Source organism: Rattus norvegicus, chromosome 8 (genome assembly GCF_021556685.1).
Source record: "Rattus norvegicus strain SHRSP/BbbUtx chromosome 8, alternate assembly SHRSP_T2T, whole genome shotgun sequence".
In the NCBI taxonomy this organism is placed as follows: Eukaryota; Metazoa; Chordata; class Mammalia; order Rodentia; family Muridae; genus Rattus; species Rattus norvegicus.
The window spans coordinates 79,103,983-79,124,083 of NC_141541.1; the positions used below are offsets into that span (position 1 = coordinate 79,103,983).

Sequence of the window (20,101 nt, forward strand, 5' to 3'; positions counted from 1 at the left end):
TTTAGTGGGATTGTTTCAAGTTTCTCTCCATTTAGTTTGATGTTGGCTACTGGTTTGCTGTATATGGCTTTTACTATGTTTAGATATGGGCCTTGAATTCCTGACTTTCCAAGAAAGTCCTGAATTTCCAAGACTTTTAGTGTGAAGGGGTGTTGAATTTTGTCAAATGTCTTCTCAGCGTCTAATGAGATGATTATGTGGGTTTTTTCTTTGAGTTTGTTTATATAGTTGATTACGTTGATGGATTTCAGTATATTGAACCATCCCTGCATCCCTGTGATGAAACCTACTTGATCATGATGGGTGATCGTTTTGATGTGATCTTGGATTTGGTTTGCAAGAATTTTATTGAGTATTTTTGTATCCATATTCATAAGGGAAATTGGTCTGACATTCTCTTTCTTTGCCGGGTCTTTGTGTGGTTTAGGTATAAGTATAATTGTGACTTCACAGACGAATTGGGTAGTGTTCCTTCTGTTTCTATTTTGTGGAATAATTTGGACAGTATTGATATGAGGTCTTCTATGAGGGTCTGATAGAATCCTGCACTAAACCCATCTCGTCCTTGGCCTCTTTTGGATGGAAGACTTAATAACTGCTTCTATTTCTTTAGTACTTATGGGACTGTTTAGATGGTGTATCTGATCCTGATTTAACTTTGGTACCTGGTATCTGTCTAGAAAATTGTCCTTTCATTCAGATTTTTCAGTTTTGTTGAATATAGGCTTTTGTAATAGGATCTGATGATTTTTTTGAATTTCCTTGGTTTCTGTTGTTAACGTCTCCCTTTTCATTTTGAGTCTGTTAATTTGGATACTGTCTTTGTGCCCTCTGGTTAGTCTCTGGCTAAGGGTTTATCAATCTTGTTGATTTTCTCGAAGAACCAGCTCCTGGTTTTGTTGATTCTTTGTATAGTTCTTTTTGTTTCTACTTGGTTGATTTCAGCCCTGAGTTTGATTATTTCCTGTCGTCAACTCCTGTTGGGTGTATTTGCTTTTTTTTGTGTGTTCTAGAGCTTTTAGCTGTGCTGTCAAACTGCTGATATATACTCTCTCCAGTTTCATTTTGGAGGCACTCAGAGCTATGAGTTTTCCTCTTAGCGCAGCTTTCATTGTATCCCATGAGTTTTTATTTCTTCCTTGACCAAGTTGTCATTGAGTAGAGCATTGTTCAACTTCCATGTGGATGTGGGCTTTCTGTCATTTATTGAAGAGCAGCCTTAGTGTGTGGTGATCTGATAGGATGTATGGGATTATTTCAATCTTCTTGTGTTTGTTGAGGCCTGTTTTGTGACCCATTATATGGTCAATTTTGGAGAAGGTAGCTTAAGGTGCTGAGAAGTTATATTCTTTTGTTTTAGGATGAAATGTTCTATAGATATCTGTTAAATCCATTTGGTTCATAACTTCTGTTAGTTTCTCTATATCTCTGTTTAATTTCTGTTTCCATGATCTGTTTATTGATGAGAGTGGGGTGTTGAAATCTCCCACTATTATTGTGTGAGGTGCAGTGTGTGCTTTGAGCTTTAGTAAGGTTTCTTTTATGAATGTAGGTGCCCTTGTATTTGGAGCATAGATATTTAGGATTGAGAGTTCATCTTGGTGAACTTTTCCTTTGATGAATATGAAGTGTCCTACCTTATCTTTTTTGGATAACTTTGGTTGAAAATTGACTTTATTTGATATTGGAATGGCTACTCAAGTTTGTTTCTTGGGACCACTTGCTTGGAAAATTGTTTTATAGCCTTTTACTCTGAGGTAGTATCTGTGTTTGTCAGTGAGGTGTGTTTCTTTTTTTTTTTTTTTTTTTTTTGGTTCTTTTTTTCCGGAGCTGGGGACCGAACCCAGGGCCTTGCGCTTCCTAGGTAAGCGCTCTACCACTGAGCTAAATCCCCAGCCCCGGTGTGTTTCTTGTATGCAGCAAAATGCTGGGTCCTCTTTACATATCCAGTCTGTTAGTCTGTGTCTTTATTGGGGAATTGAGTCCATTGATGATGAAAGATATTAGGTACCAATGATTGTTGTGTTCTGTTATTTTTGTTGTTGGAGGTGGAATTATGTTTATGTGGCTATTTTCTTTTGGGTCAGTTCAAATTAGATTACTTTCTTGCTTTTTTTAGGGTGTAGTTTAGGAGTTTTCCATTTATTATCTTTTGTAGGTCTCGATTTGTGGAAAGATATTGTGTAAATTTGGTTTTGTCATGGAATATCTTGGTTTCTCCATCTATGTATATTGAGAGTTTTACTGGATATAGTATCTTAGACTGGCATTTGTGTTGTCTTAGGGTCTCTATGACATCTGTCCAGGATCTTCTGGCTTTCATAGTCTCTGTTGAGAAGTTTGGTGTAATTCTGATGTGTCTGCCTTTATATGTATTTGACTTTTTCTCCTTACTGCTTTTAATATTCTTTCTTCATTTTGTACATTTGGTGTTTGACTATTATGTGATGGGAGGAATTTCTTTACTGGAGTTCTGTAGGCTTCTTGCATGTTTATGGGCATCTCTTTCTTTAGGTTAGGGAAGTTTTCTTCTATAATTTTGTTGAATATATTTACTGTCCCTTTCAGTTGGAAATCTTTGCTCTCTTCTATATCTATTATCCTTAGAGTTGATCTTCTCATTGTGTCATGGACTTCCTGGATGGTTTGGGTTAGGAGCTTTTTGTATTTTGCATTTTCTTTGACGGTTGTGTCAGTAATTTCTGTGGTATCTTCTGCCCCTGAGATTCTCTCTTCTATCTTTTGTATTCTGTTGGTAATGCTTGCATCTATGACTCCTGGACTCTTTTCTAGGTTTTCTATCTCCAGGGTTGTCTCCCTTTGTGGTTTCTTTAGTGATTATATTTTTAGATCCTGGATGGTTTTGTTCAATTCCTTCCCCTGTTTGGTTGTGTTTTCTGTTTATTCTTCCAACCTGCTTACCTGTGTTGTCCTGTATTTCTGTACTTTTTTTTTAAAACTATTAATAATTTGTCTGCTTGCGTGTCTATGTATCATGTGTGTGTCTGGTGCCCTTGGAGGCCAGAATAGTGTAGTGAATCCCTTGGAGCTGGAGTTTCAGATTTATCTGCCATGTGGGTACTGAGAACTTAAGTCCTTAAGTAATTCTTAATGGCTGAGCCATCTCTCCAGTTCCCCGTTACTACTTTTTCTGCCTGAATTTTAATATTTTTAGTAGTATAAGTCTGGTAATAATAAGTTAGAAGTTTTGATATCTAAACAAGTCTTAGTTTTGACCTCCAAGGCCCTTCATTTAACTGATTATAGGATCTTGGGCTGGAAGTTTGAAAGAACTTTAAACATAGGTGCCTACCTTGTGATTTATACAGAGTTGTGCCTTCGTTCTTACCTGTCTATATATGTGTGGCTTTTTGTTGTTGTTGTTCTTCTCTGCTCCAGTTCATTTTAACATTTTGACCTCTAGTTTTTCAATCATTAGTCTATGATTTGACTTTATCTGGTTTTTTTTTTACATATATTCTTTTGGACTTAGTTTTGACCTAGTTTATATGTAACACACACACACACACACACACACACACACACACACACACACACACACACACACACTTCTTTGCTTTTAGTTTTATGAGCCAGAGTTTCTCAGTGTAGCCTTGGAATTCACTCTGAAGAACAGGCTGTCCTGGAGACTGCCTCTGCCTCTCAAGTGCTAGGGTTAAAGGCAGTCATCCCCCAACTGGGCTTATGGGTAGCTTATTTTTAGTAACTGCTTTTACAACCTCATCTGCAAACTTCATCATCTCTAGTACTCTATTACTAAGGACAAATTTTTGTTCTAGTTATGGGAGAATATATATATATACACATATATACATATATACATATATATATACACACACACATACATACACATATAGGCATGGTAATTGTTGGATAAAGAAATTTCTATTTTTATATTTGGAGGGATTTCATTTTATTTTTAAATATATTTAGACTTTTCTGACAGTTAAGCTACTTGGAATCAGTTAAATCTAATTTGTTATTTAAATTTGGAAGGCCATGTTTATTTAAGCTTTGTTAATAGATATAGAACAGCTGTTTGTCTATGGCTACTTGTCCCCCATTACTAAGGTGTTACTTATCTGAGGGTTATACCCAGTGCTTTATACACTTTTAGGACTTTCTTTCTTGATGATATGAATATGAATACTTAGCAGTCCTGTGTTAGATGTGTTCTGGCTGGGCTTAGTAGTACACACCTTTGACCCCAGCACTCAAGAGGCAGATACAGGTAGATCTCTGTTAGTTCAGAGTTAACCTAGGCTACATAGTTGCAGGGCAACCAAGGCTACATAGAGAGACCCTGTTTCAAAACAAAAAATGAAAAAAAAAATCCAAGAAGAATTATTCTCCTCTTCTCCTGTGTTTCTAATTTTTGTGGTGGGAAAATTTATTCTAATTATCAAACACTTCAAGTATTACAACTCTCTTCCTCCTGGCAACTGTGTCCCACAGATCTTAAATGTTTGGCTTCCCTGAACTCAGTTGTTTTTAGGTTGCTTCTTGGAAATTGTAGGCATGTGGAAAAGATCTCACCTCGTTTGTTGCTTTGTCAGGTTTCTAATTGTTAGAGTGGTTGGTTGAATTCTATTTGTCTTTATTTCATCCTAGCCAGAACTGGATATTGACTTAACAATTTGCATCTTTTTCTTTTTTCTGGAATCATTTTACTGTAAGTTATGGATATCATGCCAATTAACTCTTAAAATACTTCAAAAAACTGTCTTTGAAAATTCAAGACCTTCTGTTTTGTAACCATAGTACTAAAGAAAAGTAGCAAGAATTCCTTAATCTCCTCAAAGACTGATTCTGGTTTGTTTCAAATTATTTTCATATGTTCGTTTTCATCTTGGGTTGATTTTTCCCCCTTTTATTTTGTTTCTTTTGTGGTTTTGCTCTAATATGATTATGCAAGTTTATATTTAAGTGCACATGTAACATTTCTCAGGAGAGATTTTTATTCTGGGTTATGAAAGGAATTTAAGTGCATTTGAAAGGATATTACACAACCCATATTCTTTGGCTATTTAAGAATTAAGTTAGACAATAATAGAAATAGGTTCTGAGATGTACTCAGTGGTAGAGTGCTTGCCTAGCATTTATGAGGCTCATGACAATAACTTAAATAATCAAAATATAGTTGAAAATATTCAGAATTTAGAAATTAAATATCATTAGCGTTTAAAATGGCGTATGGATCAAGGAGTAAATTAGAAATAATGAGGGAGAGTGAAAATAGAAATGGAATATAACAGAATTTGTGAGTTATCTCTGAAGTAGTACTGAGAGAACATTCATTTATAGTACTGAATGCCTATGAAGTTCACCCAGAACTAGCTTTTTTTCTTTTTTTGATATCGGTTTGTTGTTGTTTGAGTCAGGGTCTCACTATGCAATGCAACTCTGGCTGTTCTGGTACTTGTTTTGTAGACCAGCTTAGTTTCTACCTTGCAGAAAGATCCACGGATCTCTTTCTTCTGAGTGGTAGTATTAAAGGTGTGCACAACTATGCCCACCCAGCCTTTTAGTCTATTTATAAAATGAGATTGTAGTTAATATGTTTCTACAAAACAGTAAGGTGATTGCATTGATTAATTTTGACCAAACTTGAAGGGGGAAATGATAACTTATTTTCTTTTAATTTATCTAGAAAATTGAAGACAGACTATTATTTCACTCATCTTTTACTCTGATAATATTGATAGTTACTGAGTGGACCAGGTGACAAAATTGGCTTCTATGGTGATAATTTCTATCAGCAAAAATGTGATTAATGAAAATTTGTTCAACCTGGTAAAGCATATCTAAGACAGCCTACAGCAAATGCGAAAGCTTTTGTTTATGGTTAATGTCATCCTTCTGATAAGTTATTTGTTTGTTTGTTTGTTTGTTTGTTTGTTTGTTTGAGACAGGATTTCTCTTCAGAGCCCTTGCTATCCTTGAACTCACTATGTAGATCAGGCTGACTCAGTGAGGTCCTTTTGCCTTTGCCTCCCAAGTATTGGGATTAAATGTATTTACCACCACATCCAGCTAATGTCACTCTTATAATAACTTTAAAAGTGTGTGAAAATTATGTTCCTAGGAGATTCATCATAGTAGTCAGGATTAATGAGGCATTTGGTATATATTCATTCATAGGTATTGAAAATAATGGATGAGTTAGGACTAATAAGTTAGAACTAGAAAGAGCCTTCAAGTTGGTATTAATTCAGACTGTTACCTGTGTGCTTGTTTTTATAGGTCAGTATGGAAATCCTTTAAATAAATATATTAGACATTATGAAGGATTATCTTACAATGTGGATTCATTACACCAAAAACACCAGCGTGCCAAACGAGCAGTCTCACACGAGGACCAGTTTTTACTTCTAGATTTCCATGCTCATGGAAGGTGAGTAATTTCATTGCTCTCAGTATCTGAAGTCTTTTGATGCAGTCTGCTAATGGAAGCAACTTTTTTCCCTAGTGGAAAGTTTCCTGATTGAAGATTCATCTTCAAAGAATATACCAAATTCTTTCATACTGGACTTTGGTATATACATTAAAAAATGCCATCTTTAAAAATGGATTGCCCTTTTATGTATTGAAGTCACATGTAAATGTTTTTGAATTGTGAATGTAAGGTCTAAGCTTGGATGTTGGTAGAGGATGTCACAGAAGGATAGGAGGTTGCAGAAAAGATGAGGAGCCATAGGCAGGTAAGAAGTGCTTGACTCACTAGCGCACAGGGGATTAGGTAGGCAGGGACATGCTGGCAAGTACCCAGGCACAGATTGGCACATGGGACACAGATATGCATGCATATACACATGTACCTGACATACAGTCCATACAGAGGTAGGGACAGTGGCAGACACACACAGGTTGTTAAAAGAGAAGGCATTCACTTTTGATCTTAAGGCCATATATCACATAAAAGTGGCACTCTGCTAGGAATAGTTATATAACAGATGTCATCATTCTTTTTTTTTTTTTTTTAATCTAGTGATAGCCATTTCATGCCAACTCATAGTCCCTCAGATGTTGGGTGTCAATTATGTTTCAGCTAACTCATACCAGATAGCCATATCAGCAACATGCTTTCTAAGTATAAGTAGCCCTTCGGGCTCTGTGTATAGTGAGTCAGATTTGATAATAGAATGGTATGTCTTTTAAAAGTGATCTTGTGCGTGGCTTTCCACTTTTTGTATATTTTGTGTTTAATGTATCTTTTCTGGTACCAACAGACAAAATGTCTAACTGTTTTCTATTGAATAGGTCACTTAATCTTTTATTAACTTAATTTTATTAGTTCTGTAATAACAACCAGTAGCAGATTATCTGCTGTCCTGTTCAATTCAGAAACAGAATTGTGAAGGGATACAGGAAGAGCTAAGAGAGAAAGAGAAAATTAATTATTAAATAACTGTTCTACTCTTAGTGTTTTACTTGCATTTTCTTGAAAAAAATATTATTATCGTTAGGTATCTGTGGGTGTATACATGACATGGTGGTATACATGCAGTGGTAAGAAGGCAACTTTGTGGTGTTTCTCTCCTTCCACCTTTATGTGGGGTCCAGGCTTCAGGTTGTCAGGCTTCCACAGAAATTGCCTTTATCTGCTGAGTCATTCAAAAGCCTTTATGTGCATTTTATTATTTGTCTTCTTAGCACTGTTTAGTTTGCTTTCCCCTCCCTGTAATAAAAACTCTGACCAAAAGCAACTGAAGGGAGGAAAGGTTTATTTTAGCTTACGGCTCCAGGTCCAGTCTATTGCTGAGGGCCAGGAGGCTTGGTTGCTAGGCCACATATCCTTGCCTCCAGCCAAGAAGCTCTGCTTTATAGCAAGAAGTACATACAGCTGGACTCATGATGGATGCTGCTTGCTAGGTGGCTTGCAGGCTGGCTTACACTCAGCTACCTTTCTTAGACAGTTCAGAAGCACCTGTGGTATCTCCCACAGTGGGGTGGGTTCTGTTATGTTGTTAATAATCCACCCAGTTCCCACAGATATACCCACAGGCCAATCTCAGTTAGCCATTTCATAATTGAGGCTCTCCTCTGAGGTGTTGTTCTTAGTTGTGTCAAGTTGACAGTTAAAATAACCAATACACACTTAGATAAAGGTAACTGTCTATAAGCTGAGGAAACAGGCTCAGGGAAGTTAAATAACTTACACAGAATTTTAACCAGACCTAGATGACTAAAACCTGCAGTCTCCCCCAACCCCCTTTTGTGTTCTTGGTCAGTCACTCCATATTGCTTGCTATAATTACATTTTGAACTACTGTACTGGTATAACCTGAAGACCTACTTCGTAGTAGATTCCTAACCTTCCAAACTGTTATCAGTAGTATTTTTTTTTTTTTTTTGCAGTCCTGGATATAGGTCCCAGAGCCTTGCAGTTGTTGACAAACACTACCACTGAGCACCTAAATGTTTTTTTTTTTTTATGTCATTTAACATATGTTTTGAAACCTTCAATTCACAGGTTTTAGCCAAATTTTTAAGTTTGCCTTTGAGTTTTTTCTGTAAATTAGTCATAGCCTATTAGTCTAGGCTAGCTTCAAGTATTTTGTTTTGTTTTTTTTTTCATCCAGAATGGTCTTCTGAGTATCTAGGGTGCACATACAGTATGTTCTTTGTAGCATTTATCTCACATTCTGATTTTTTAAGTGCAGTTTCATTGACATTTGATTTGTGCTCTCCTTTTATCCATGCATTAATGTCTTGCCTACTTTTCTTTTAAAGATTATTTTATACATATGGGTGTTTGGCCTACCTTTTATGTTTGTGCACTGTATATGTGCCTGGTACCTATGGAGGCCAAAATTGGGCGTCGAATTCCCCGGACTGGAGTTACAGATGTGGGTAATGGGACTGTGGGTGCTGGGAACTGGTCAGCTTCTCTTCAAGAGCAGTCATTGCTGTTAAGCACTGAGCCCTCTTTAGCCCTGCTTCTTTTCTGTATATGTGCTATTTTCTTCCTCACAGGCGAGCACTGTGTTCTTTAGAATTGCTCAGTATATTTCATATCTCTTCTAGGTGTTTTTGGAAAGATGTTAATAGATTAATCAAAAGATTAATTTAAAGATTTTTTATTATTAAAAATTTAGGGCTAGTAGTTTACCCCACTAAATAAAATTTTATGACTCTTAGTTTTAGGTATTATTAAAAATCATCCATTCTTTATTAGTACCGTAAAATAATAATAATATCATTAGCTTTTCTAACTTTAGTAACCTCTCCAAATAAACTTACTACTGTGTTCCCGAATACATGTACTAGTGTATTCCTCACTAGCAGAGGATGAGATTTTAGTAGTTGACTTTGTTTTGGATGCCACATTGTTGTATAGGTAGATTTTATTATGTAAATTACATATTTTATATTTGACAAACCAAATCTCTGTTCTTTTATGTGTGTGAGTCAGAATGAGTAACTATGCAGGTATGCAGTCATCCACAAATAGTTTGATTATTGGTTAAAAATGACCTCTTTTAATCCCTGGATGATAGGAACATACACACAGAGCTGATAGGCATGGTAGGGTGTGCAGAAGTCATTGTGATGTCAAACTTGCTGTGGTGTTTTAGAGATGCAGTACTGTGGAAGCTTACTGTGATGGTTTGATAGTGTAACTTCTCCCTTTCTTTGAAGTAGGAAATGCAAGTAACGAAGTTATAGATTTCTTACAGATGTATTTCCTCTGATTTGTAAGAAATGCTAAAACCAGGTGTGATGGTACATGACTATATCTATTCCCTATACTTGAGAGAGTCAAGGAGGAGGATCTCATGTTCTAGAACAATGTATTCTACATAGCAAGATCCTGTCTAAAAGAACAAATTGAAATGCTTGCTAAGTATATCATAATATCTCTAATAGGATAAGCATCTATGTACAGATTACCAATTTGGGAATAAAGAGTAACTTGCATTTAACTTTTATAAATGATCTTTTACATATTTGTATTTGATAGTGAGTACACTATAATGAAGACTTTGGGTTACCCTTAACTGTAGCCACATCTCTAAACATTGATTGTTATATGCCTTGTGGCTAGGTTACTTACCTATTTTTTTCAGCCTTTTAAAGATACCAATAAGTTTATTTATCTTAATTGCAAACCAGGGCCCAGTTTCTTGGGTAAATTTACTTAATCAATTATGGAACATGTTGAATACAGCATAGTTAGCTCACGTACATAACAATTATGCTTGCACAGTGTTTTCTATTGCACAGGGCTTCCATTGCTGTAAAGACACATCATGATCAAGGCAACTTTTATAAAGAACAACATTTAATTGGGGCTGGCTTTCAGTTTTAGAGGTCCAGTCCATTATCATCATGATGGGGAGCATGACAGCATCCATGCAGATATGGTACTGGAAGAGGAGAGTTCTACATCTTGATCCTACAGTCAGGAGGAGTCTATCTTCTGTAGGCAACAAGGAGGAGGCTCTTGGTGGAGCTTGAGCATTATATATGAGACCTCAAAGTTCTACCTCCAGAAAAGTGACATACTTCCTCTAACAAGGCCACATTTCCTCCAATAAGGTCATACCTCATAACAGTATTACTTCCCATGGGCCAAGCATGTTCAAAAGTTTATTTATCTTATTTGAAAACCTGCATTATGATTAGACAATTATGATTTGACTTTTTAGAAGTATTCCAGTTATTAAAGTCCTTTTTATAACTAAGCATATGAACAAACTTTCAACTTTGCTTAATATTAAGGTTTTTTTTGGTTTTTTGTTTTTGTTTTTGTTTTTGTTTTTGTTTTTTAGGTCAGACATAGGCAGGTGGTGCACTCTTTTAATCTCAGCACTCAGAAGGCAGCGGTAGGTAGGTCTCTGAGTTTGAGGCCAGTATGGTCTATATAGTGAGTTTCAGCACAGCCAGGGCTGTGTAGAAAGTCCCTGTTCCCAAAAACCAAACCAAAATAAAATACTATATGTGTGTGAGTGTGTTTGAGTGCAGTTTTTTTCAAGCCTAACGTTTTTTTTTTTCCCTTTCTCCCTTGAGGCAGGGGAGAAATATATATGTTAGGCTGGTCTTGGTTGAACTTGGCTTCATAGCCAAAGATGACCATCAGCTTCTGATCTCCTGCCTCCATCTTCCCATTGTTGGGATTACAGGGTGTACTACCACACCTGGTTTATGCCGTGTGGGGGCTTGATGTGAGGTCTTTGTGCATGCTAGGCAAACACTCTACCAACTGAGGTATATACCCAGCCCATGTCTCACTCTACAGCTCAGGATAGCCTAGAACTGATGATATAGACTGTGCTGGCCTTGAGCTTGTAGCAGTTCTCCTCCAGAGTACAGGAATTACAGGCTCGAGCTACCGGGCCTAAGTGCAAAATTAAGAATTCTACAAAAAGGTATTGCTCTTGAAATAGAGTTGAAAGTTTGTTAAAAGTGTTACTTGAGCCAGTACTATAGTTGTTGGAGAAGGTGTTTTAAAAGAATTTATCAATTAGGCACTAAGGTAAAATACATCACAGACAATTTGCTTAGAATAATAAATTTTCTGGATTTCTGAAATGGCTTCATTTAAATAAATGAGATTGCTTAGTTAGTGCTGTATTTATTTCAATTATGGCTTTTTCTTCTTTTGATTATTTTATTTTTTGGTCCACCTATATATGTCTTCCCTTGTGAACTTGAGGTAGAACCTGAATCTTCCTTAGGTTTTTACATGTGGTCATAATAAGGGAAAGGAAGGGACAGAGGGAGAGAGGAAGAAGGAAGGAAGGAATATGAAAATGTCTAGAATATGCAGAAAGGACAGATGTATCTTATTCTAAGACATAGATTTTTTGGTAATAATTTCAGATAATTTTTGCTTCTCCAACTTTGTCTTCATGAAATAGTATATAATGTACCAGAAACTGTTTTTCTCTGTTCCTTTTAAATACTAGCCAGTGACATATTTTATCCTACTATAACTGTCATACAGTCCTGTCTTAACTATCATGTTTGTGGTTTGACTACCATGCATTTTAGGTGTCTATAATACCAATGTACAATAATCTCCTGAGGAATTTAATTGACGCGGTTTGTAAAGTGCAAGTTTAATCTCATTTATGTCTTGGTTCTGCAGTTCTGTATTCTGTGATGTAATATCTCTATAGATTAGTTTGGATGTGTTTTGGGCTTTGTGTGAAAAACCCATCCCTTCAAAAGCATTTATTTATGTACTCTTTGTGTGTGTGTGTGTGTGTGTGTGTGTGCGTGTGTGTGTGTGTGTCTGTGTGCCTGTGTACGCTTCTGCATATGCATATGAAGGTAGGAGGACAACTCTTATTGAGTTGGTTCTTTCCTTTCACCTTTACATGGGTTTTGAATATCAAATTCAGGTCTTAGTAAGATTTGTGTTGTATGAGCCCTTAGTTGTTGAGTCATTTCTTCAGCTTTATATATATAAGAAACAAGGCTGGCCTTGCACTAATAGCAGTCCTTCTTCCTCTGCTCCTATGTGCTGTTTTATTTAAGTTTCACTGTGTAACTCAGACTAGCCTGGATTTCACTAGCATAAGCTGGTCTGTTACTCACCTTGTAGTTCAGGTTGCCCTTGAACAAGTGTAATCTTCTTACCTTGCTCTTATGAGGGCTATACTTCGTGTGTGTGTGTGTGTGTGTGTGTGTGTGTGTGTGTGTCTGTGTATACGTATACGTACATTTGTATGTCCATGTTTGTGAATATGAATGTGGAGGTGAGAAGACAATCTTGGATGTTGGTTCTCAGGTATAGCCTATCTTTTTCTTTTTTTGAGGCATGTTATTCACTGGTCTGCAACTTGCCAAGTGGGCTAGGCTTGTTGACCAAGGAGCCCAAGGGATTTTCCTGTCTCTGTTTCCCATTGCTGCGCCTAGCCTTTTCTTTTTTTCTTTTTTTTTTTTTTTATTAACTTGAGTATTTCTTATATACATTTCAAGTGTTATTCCCTTTCCCGGTTTCCGGGCAAACATCCCCCTCCCCCTCCCCTTCCTTATGGGTGTCCCCCTCCCAACCCTCCCCCCATTGCCGCCCTCCCCCCATAGTCTAGTTCACTGGGGGTTCAGTCTTAGCAGGACCCAGGGCTTCCCCTTCCACTGGTGCTCTTACTAGGATATTCATTGCTACCTATGAGGTCAGAGTCCAGGGTCAGTCCATGTATAGTCTTTAGGTAGTGGCTTAGTCCCTGGAAGCTCTGGTTGCTTGACATTGTTGTACTTTTGGGGTCTCGAGCCCCTTCAAGCTCTTCCAGTTCTTTCTCTGATTCCTTCAACGGGGGACCTATTCTCAGTTCAGTGGTTTGCTGCTGGCATTCGCCTCTGTATTTGCTGTATTCTGGCTGTGTCTCTCAGGAGCGATCTACATCCGGCTCCTGTCGGTCTGCACTTCTTTGCTTCATCCATCTTGTCCAATTGGGTGGCTGTATATGTATGGGCCACCTGTGGGGCAGGCTCTGAATGGGTGTTCCTTCAGTCTCTGTTTTAATCTTTGCCTCTCCCTTCCCAGCCAAGGGTATTCTTTTTCCTCATTTAAAGAAGGAGTGAAGCATTCACATTTTGATCATCCGTCTTGAGTTTCCTTTGTTCTAGGGATCTAGGGTAATTCAAGCATTTGGGCTGATAGCCACTTATCAATGAGTGCATACCATGTATGTCTTTCTGTGAGTGGGTTAGCTCACTCAGGATGATATTTTCCAGTTCCAACCATTTGCCTACGAATTTCATAAACTCGTTGTTTTTGATAGCTGAGTAATATTCCATTGTGTAGATGTACCACATTTTCTGTATCCATTCCTCTGTTGAAGGGCATCTGGGTTCTTTCCATTTTCTGGCTACTATAAATAAGGCTGCAATGAACATAGTGGAGCACGTGTCTCTTTTATATGTTGAGGCATCTTTTGGGTATATGCCCAAGAGAGGTATGGCTGGATCCTCAGGCAGTTCAATGTCCAATTTTCTGAGGAACCTCCAGACTGATTTCCAGAATGGTTTTACCAGTCTGCAATCCCACCAACAATGGAGGAGTGTTCCTCTTTCTCCACATCCTCACCAGCATCTGCTGTCACCTGAGTTTTTGATCTTAGCCATTCTCACTGGTGTGAGGTGAAATCTCAGGGTTGTTTTGATTTGCATTTCCCTTATGACTAAAGATGTTGAACATTTCTTTAGGTGTTTCTCAGCCATTCGGCATTCCTCAGCTGTGAATTCTTTGTTTAGCTCTGAACCCCATTTTTTAATAGGGTTATTTGTTTCCCTGCGGTCTAACTTCTTGAGTTCTTTGTATATTTTGGATATAAGGCCTCTATCTGTTATAGGATTGGTAAAGATCTTTTCCCAATCTGTTGGTTGCCGTTTTGTCCTAACCACAGTGTCCTTTGCCTTACAGAAGCTTTGCAGTTTTATGAGATCCCATTTGTCGATTCTTGATCTTAGAGCATAAGCCATTGGTGTTTTGTTCAGGAAATTTTTTCCAGTGCCCATGTGTTCCAGATGCTTCCCTAGTTTTTCTTCTATTAGTTTGAGTGTGTCTGGTTTGATGTGGAGGTCCTTGATCCACTTGGACTTAAGCTTTGTACAGGGTGATAAGCATGGATCGATCTGCATTCTTCTACATGTTGCCCTCCAGTTGAACCAGCACCATTTGCTGAAAATGCTATCTTTTTTCCATTGGATGGTTTTGGCTCCTTTGTCAAAAATCAAGTGACCATAGGTGTGTGGGTTCATTTCTGGGTCTTCAATTCTATTCCATTGGTCTATCTGTCTGTCTCTGTACCAATACCATGCAGTTTTTATCACTATTGCTCTGTAATACTGCTTGAGTTCAGGGATAGTGATTCCCCCTGAAGTCCTCTTATTGTTGAGGATAGCTTTAGCTATCCTGGGTTTTTTGTTATTCCAGATGAATTTGCAAATTGTTCTGTCTAACTCTTTGAAGAATTGGATTGGTATTTTGATGGGGATTGCATTGAATCTGTAGATTGCTTTTGGTAAAATGGCCATTTTTACTAAATTAATCCTGCCAATCCATGAGCATGGGAGATCTTTCCATCTTCTGAGGTCTTCTTCAATTTCTTTCCTCAGTGTCTTGAAGTTCTTATTGTACAGATCTTTTACTTGCTTGGTTAAAGTCACACCGAGGTACTTTATATTATTTGGGTCTATTATGAAGGGTGTCGTTTCCCTAATTTCTTTCTCGGCTTGTTTCTCTTTTGTATAGAGGAAGGCAACTGATTTATTTGAGTTAATTTTATACCCAGCCACTTTGCTGAAGTTGTTTATCAGCTTTAGTAGTTCTCTGGTGGAACTTTTGGGATCACTTAAATATACTATCATGTCATCTGCAAATAGTGATATTTTGACCTCTTCTTTTCCGATCTGTATCCCCTTGATCTCCTTTTGTTGTCTGATTGCTCTGGCTAGAACTTCAAGAACTATATTGAATAAGTAGGGAGAGAGTGGGCAGCCTTGTCTAGTCCCTGATTTTAGTGGGATTGCTTCAAGTTTCTCTCCATTTAGTTTAATGTTAGCAACTGGTTTGCTGTATATGGCTTTTACTATGTTTAGGTATGGGCCTTGAATTCCTATTCTTTCCAGGACTTTTATCATGAAGGGGTGTTGAATTTTGTCAAATGCTTTCTCAGCATCTAATGAAATAATCATGTGGTTCTGTTCTTTCAGTTTGTTTATATAATGGATCACGTTGATGGTTTTCCGTATATTAAACCATCCCTGCATGCCTGGGATGAAGCCTACTTGATCATGGTGGATGATTGTTTTGATGTGCTCTTGAATTCGGTTTGCCAGAATTTTATTGAGTATTTTTGCATCGATATTCATAAGGGAAATTGGTCTGAAGTTCTCTTTCTTTGTTGTGTCTTTGTGTGGTTTAGGTATAAGAGTAATTGTGGCTTCGTAGAAGGAATTCGGTAGTGCTCCATCTGTTTCAATTTTGTGGAATAGTTTGGATAATATTGGTATGAGGTCTTCTATGAAGGTTTGATAGAATTCTGCACTAAACCTGTCTGGACCTGGGCTCTTTTTGGTTGGGAGACCTTTAATGACTGCTTCTATTTCCTTAGGAGTTATGGGGTTGTTTAACTGGTTTATCTGTTCCTGATTTAACTTCGATACCTCTCTAGGAAATTGTCCATTTCCTGAAGATTTTCAAGTTTTGTTGAATATAGCTTTTTATAGTAAGATCTGATGATTTTTTGAATTTCCTCTGAATCTGTAGTTATGTCTCCCTTTTCATTTCTGATTTTGTTAATTTGGACGCACTCTCTGTGTCCTCTCGTTAGTCTGGCTAAGGGTTTATCTATCTTGTTGATTTTCTCAAAGAACCAACTTTTGGTTCTGTTGATTCTTTCTATGGTCCTTTTTGTTTCTACTTGGTTGATTTCAGCTCTGAGTTTGATTATTTCCTGCCTTCTACTCCTCCCTGGGTGTATTTGCTTCTTTTTGTTCTAGAGCTTTTAGGTGTGCTGTCAAGCTGCTGACATATGCTCTTTCCTGTTTCTTTCTGCAGGCACTCAGCGCTATGAGTTTTCCTCTTAGCACAGCTTTCATTGTGTCCCATAAGTTTGGGTATGTTGTACCTTCATTTTCATTAAATTCTAAAAAGTTTTTAATTTCTTTCTTTATTTCTTCCTTGACCAGGTTATCATTGAGTAGAGCATTGTTCAATTTCCACGTATATGTGGGCATTCTTCCCTTATTGTTATTGAAGACCAGTTTTAGGCCGTGGTGGTCCGATAGCACGCATGGGATTATTTCTATCTTTCTGTACCTGTTGAGGCCCGTTTTTTGACCAATTATATGGTCAGTTTTGGAGAAAGTACCATGAGGAGCTGAGAAGAAGGTATATCCTTTTGCTTTAGGATAGAATGTTCTATAAATATCCGTTAAGTCCATTTGGCTCATGACTTCTCTTAGTCTGTCGACATCACTGCCCCATGATCTGTCCATTGATGAGAGTGGTGTGTTGAAATCTCCCACTATTATTGTGTGAGGTGCAATGTGTGCTTTGAGCTTTAGTAAGGTTTCTTTTACGTATGTAGGTGCCCTTGTATTTGGGGCATAGATATTTAGGATTGAGAGTTCATCTTGGTGGATTTTTCCTTTGATGAATATGAAGTGTCCTTCCTTATCTTTTTTGATGACTTTTAGTTGGAAATTGATTTTATTTGATATTAGAATGGCTACTCCAGCTTGCTTCTTCTGACCATTTGCTTGGAAAGTTGTTTTCCAGCCTTTCACTCTGAGGTAGTGTCTGTTTTTGTCTCTGAGGTGTGTTTCCTGTAGGCAGCAGAATGCAGGGTCCTCGTTGTGTATCCAGTTTGTTAATCTATGTCTTTTTATTGGGGAGTTGAGGCCATTGATATTGAGAGATATTAAGGAATAGTGATTATTGCTTCCCGTTATATTCATATTTGGATGTGAGGTTATGTTTGTGTGCTTTCATTCTCTTTGTTTTGTTGCCAAGACGATTAGTTTCTTGCTTCTTCTAGGGTATAGCTTGCCTCCTTATGTTGGGCTTTACCATTTATTATCCTTTGTAGTGCTGGATTTGTGGAAAGATATTGTGTAAATTTGGTTTTGTCATGGAATATCTTGGTTTCTCCATCAATGTTAATTGAGAGTTTTGCTGGATACAGTAACCTGGGCTGGAATTTGTGTTCTCTTAGGGTCTGTATGACATCTGTCCAGGATCTTCTGGCCTGCATAGTTTCTGGCGAGAAGTCTGGTGTGATTCTGATAGGTCTCCCTTTATATGTTACTTGACCTTTTTCCCTTACTGCTTTTAATATTCTTTCTTTATTTTGTGCGTTTGGTGTTTTGACAATTATGTGACGGGAGGTGTTTCTTTTCTGGTCCAATCTATTTGGAGTTCTGTAGGCTTCTTGTATGTCTATGGGTATCTCTTTTTTTAGGTTAGGGAAGTTTTCTTCTATGATTTTGTTGAAGATATTTACTGGTCCTTTGAGCTGGGAGTCTTCACTCTCTTCTATACCTATTATCCTTAGGTTTGATCTTCTCATTGAGTCCTGGATTTCCTGTATGTTTTGGACCAGTAGCTTTTTCCGCTTTACATTATCTTTGACAGTTGAGTCAATGATTTCTATGGAATCTTCTGCTCCTGAGATTCTCTCTTCCATCTCTTGTATTCTGTTGGTGAAGCTCGTATCTACAGCTCCTTGTCTCTTCTTTTGGTTTTCTATATCCAGGGTTGTTTCCATGTGTTCTTTCTTGATTGCTTCTATTTCCATTTTTAATTCCTTCAACTGTTTGATTGTGTTTTCCTGGAATTCTTTCAGGGATTTTTGTGTCTCCTCTCTATGGGCTTCTACTTGTTTATTTATGTTTTCCTGGAATTCTTTCAGGGATTTTTGTGTCTCCTCTCTATGGGCTTCTACTTGTTTATTTATATTTTCCTGGAATTCTTTCAGGGATTTTTGTGTCTCCTCTCTATGGGCTTCTACTTGTTTATTTATGTTTTCCTGGAATTCTTTCAGGGATTTTTGCGATTCTTTCAGGCATTTTTGCGATTCCTCTCTGTAGGCTTCTACTTGGTCTCTAAGGGAGTTCTTCACATCTTTCTTGAAGTCCTCCAGCATCATGATCAAAAATGATTTTGGAACTAGATCTTGCTTTTCTGGTGTGTTTGGATATTCCATGTTTGTTTTGATGGGAGAATTGGGCTCCGATGGTGCCATGTAGTCTTGGTTTCTGTTGCTTGGGTTCCTGCGCTTGCCTCTCGCCATCAGATTATCTCTAGTGTTACTTTGTTCTGCTATTTCTGACAGTGGCTAGACTGTCCTATAAGCCTGTGTGTCAGGAGTGCTGTTGACCTGTTTTCCTCTCTTTCAGCCAGTTATGGGGACAGAGTGTTCTGCTTTCGGGCGTGTAGTTTTTCCTCTCTACAGGTCTTCAGCTGTTCCTGTGGGCCTGTGTCTTGAGTTCACCAGGCAGCTTTCTTGCAGCAGAAAAGTTGGTCTTACCTGTGGTCCCAAGGCTCAAGTTCGCTCGTGGGGTGCTACCCACGGGCTCTCTGCAGCGGCAGCAACCAGGAAGACCTGTGCCGCCGTTTCCGGGAGCTTCAGTGCACTAGGGTTCCAGATGGTCTTTGGCTTTTTCCTCTGGCGTCCGAGATGTGTGTGCAGAGAGCAGTCTCTTCTGGTTTCCCAGGCTTGTCTGCCTCTCTGAAGGTTCAGCTCTCCCTCCCACGGGATTTGGGTGCAGAGAACTGTTTATCCGGTCTGTTTCCTTCTGGTTCTGGTGGTGTCTCAGGCACAGGGGTCCTGCCGCTCCTGGGCCCTCCCCCATGGGAGCCCAGAGGCCTTATACAGTTTCCTCTTGGGCCAGGGATGTGGGCAGGGGTGAGCAGTGTTGGTGGTCTCTTCCGCTCTGCAGCCTCAGGAGTGCCCACCTGACCAGGCGGTTGGGTCTCGCCTTTTCTTTTTAAATGGATCAAACTCAACAGATTGTTTATGCCTAATGGGCCAGACTATGAAGAACTATCTCTATTAATTCTGTGCTGATTGCAGGGATCCAATTACTTTTGATTTGGATAATTTCTTCTTACCAAATGAAGTAAAAACATATTTTGCATGGTTCTGGTAAAGGGTTCTATCTATGTACTTGACTCCCAGTTTTATAAAGAGCTTACTCTCACCTGTCAGTCTTAGTAACTCTTTTGATTTTCTTTATCTTGAAGGCTTTCATTGCTGATAGGATAAATATGGTAAATGTGGGATACCATTAGAGGGCTGTGCCAACATGTGCTACTAAGAAATTATGCCATGAAAGAGATCTAATGTCGGGGAGGAGGAAGAGCGAAAGGCTGTCTAGGAGTGGGAACATGAGAGAGACAGAGAGAATGAACAAGACACAGAATGAGGGAGAGAAAGCATAAAGGAGACAGAGGCAAAGAGGAAATGGGAGAGAGAGAGAGAGAGAGAGAGAGAGAGAGAGAGAGAGAGAGAGAGAGAGAGAGAGATGTGGGGTGTCTGGAACCTTTTATGTACCGCACATGTTGCACAAGTGGGAATGCCTGATTGCTGGCATTGGTCATTTTGCCCAGACTGACATTGGA

At 38.3% G+C, this 20,101-nt stretch overlaps 1 protein-coding gene across 1 annotated transcript in view; it reads left to right on the forward strand.

Moving 5' to 3' along the window:
- Positions 1-20,101, forward strand: part of Adam10 (ADAM metallopeptidase domain 10) — a 125,055-nt gene that overhangs the window by 23,414 nt on the left and 81,540 nt on the right. Inside the window, 1 exon segment of the mRNA NM_019254.1 lies at positions 6,265-6,415. Within this exon segment, the coding sequence (NP_062127.1) occupies positions 6,265-6,415 (151 nt within the window).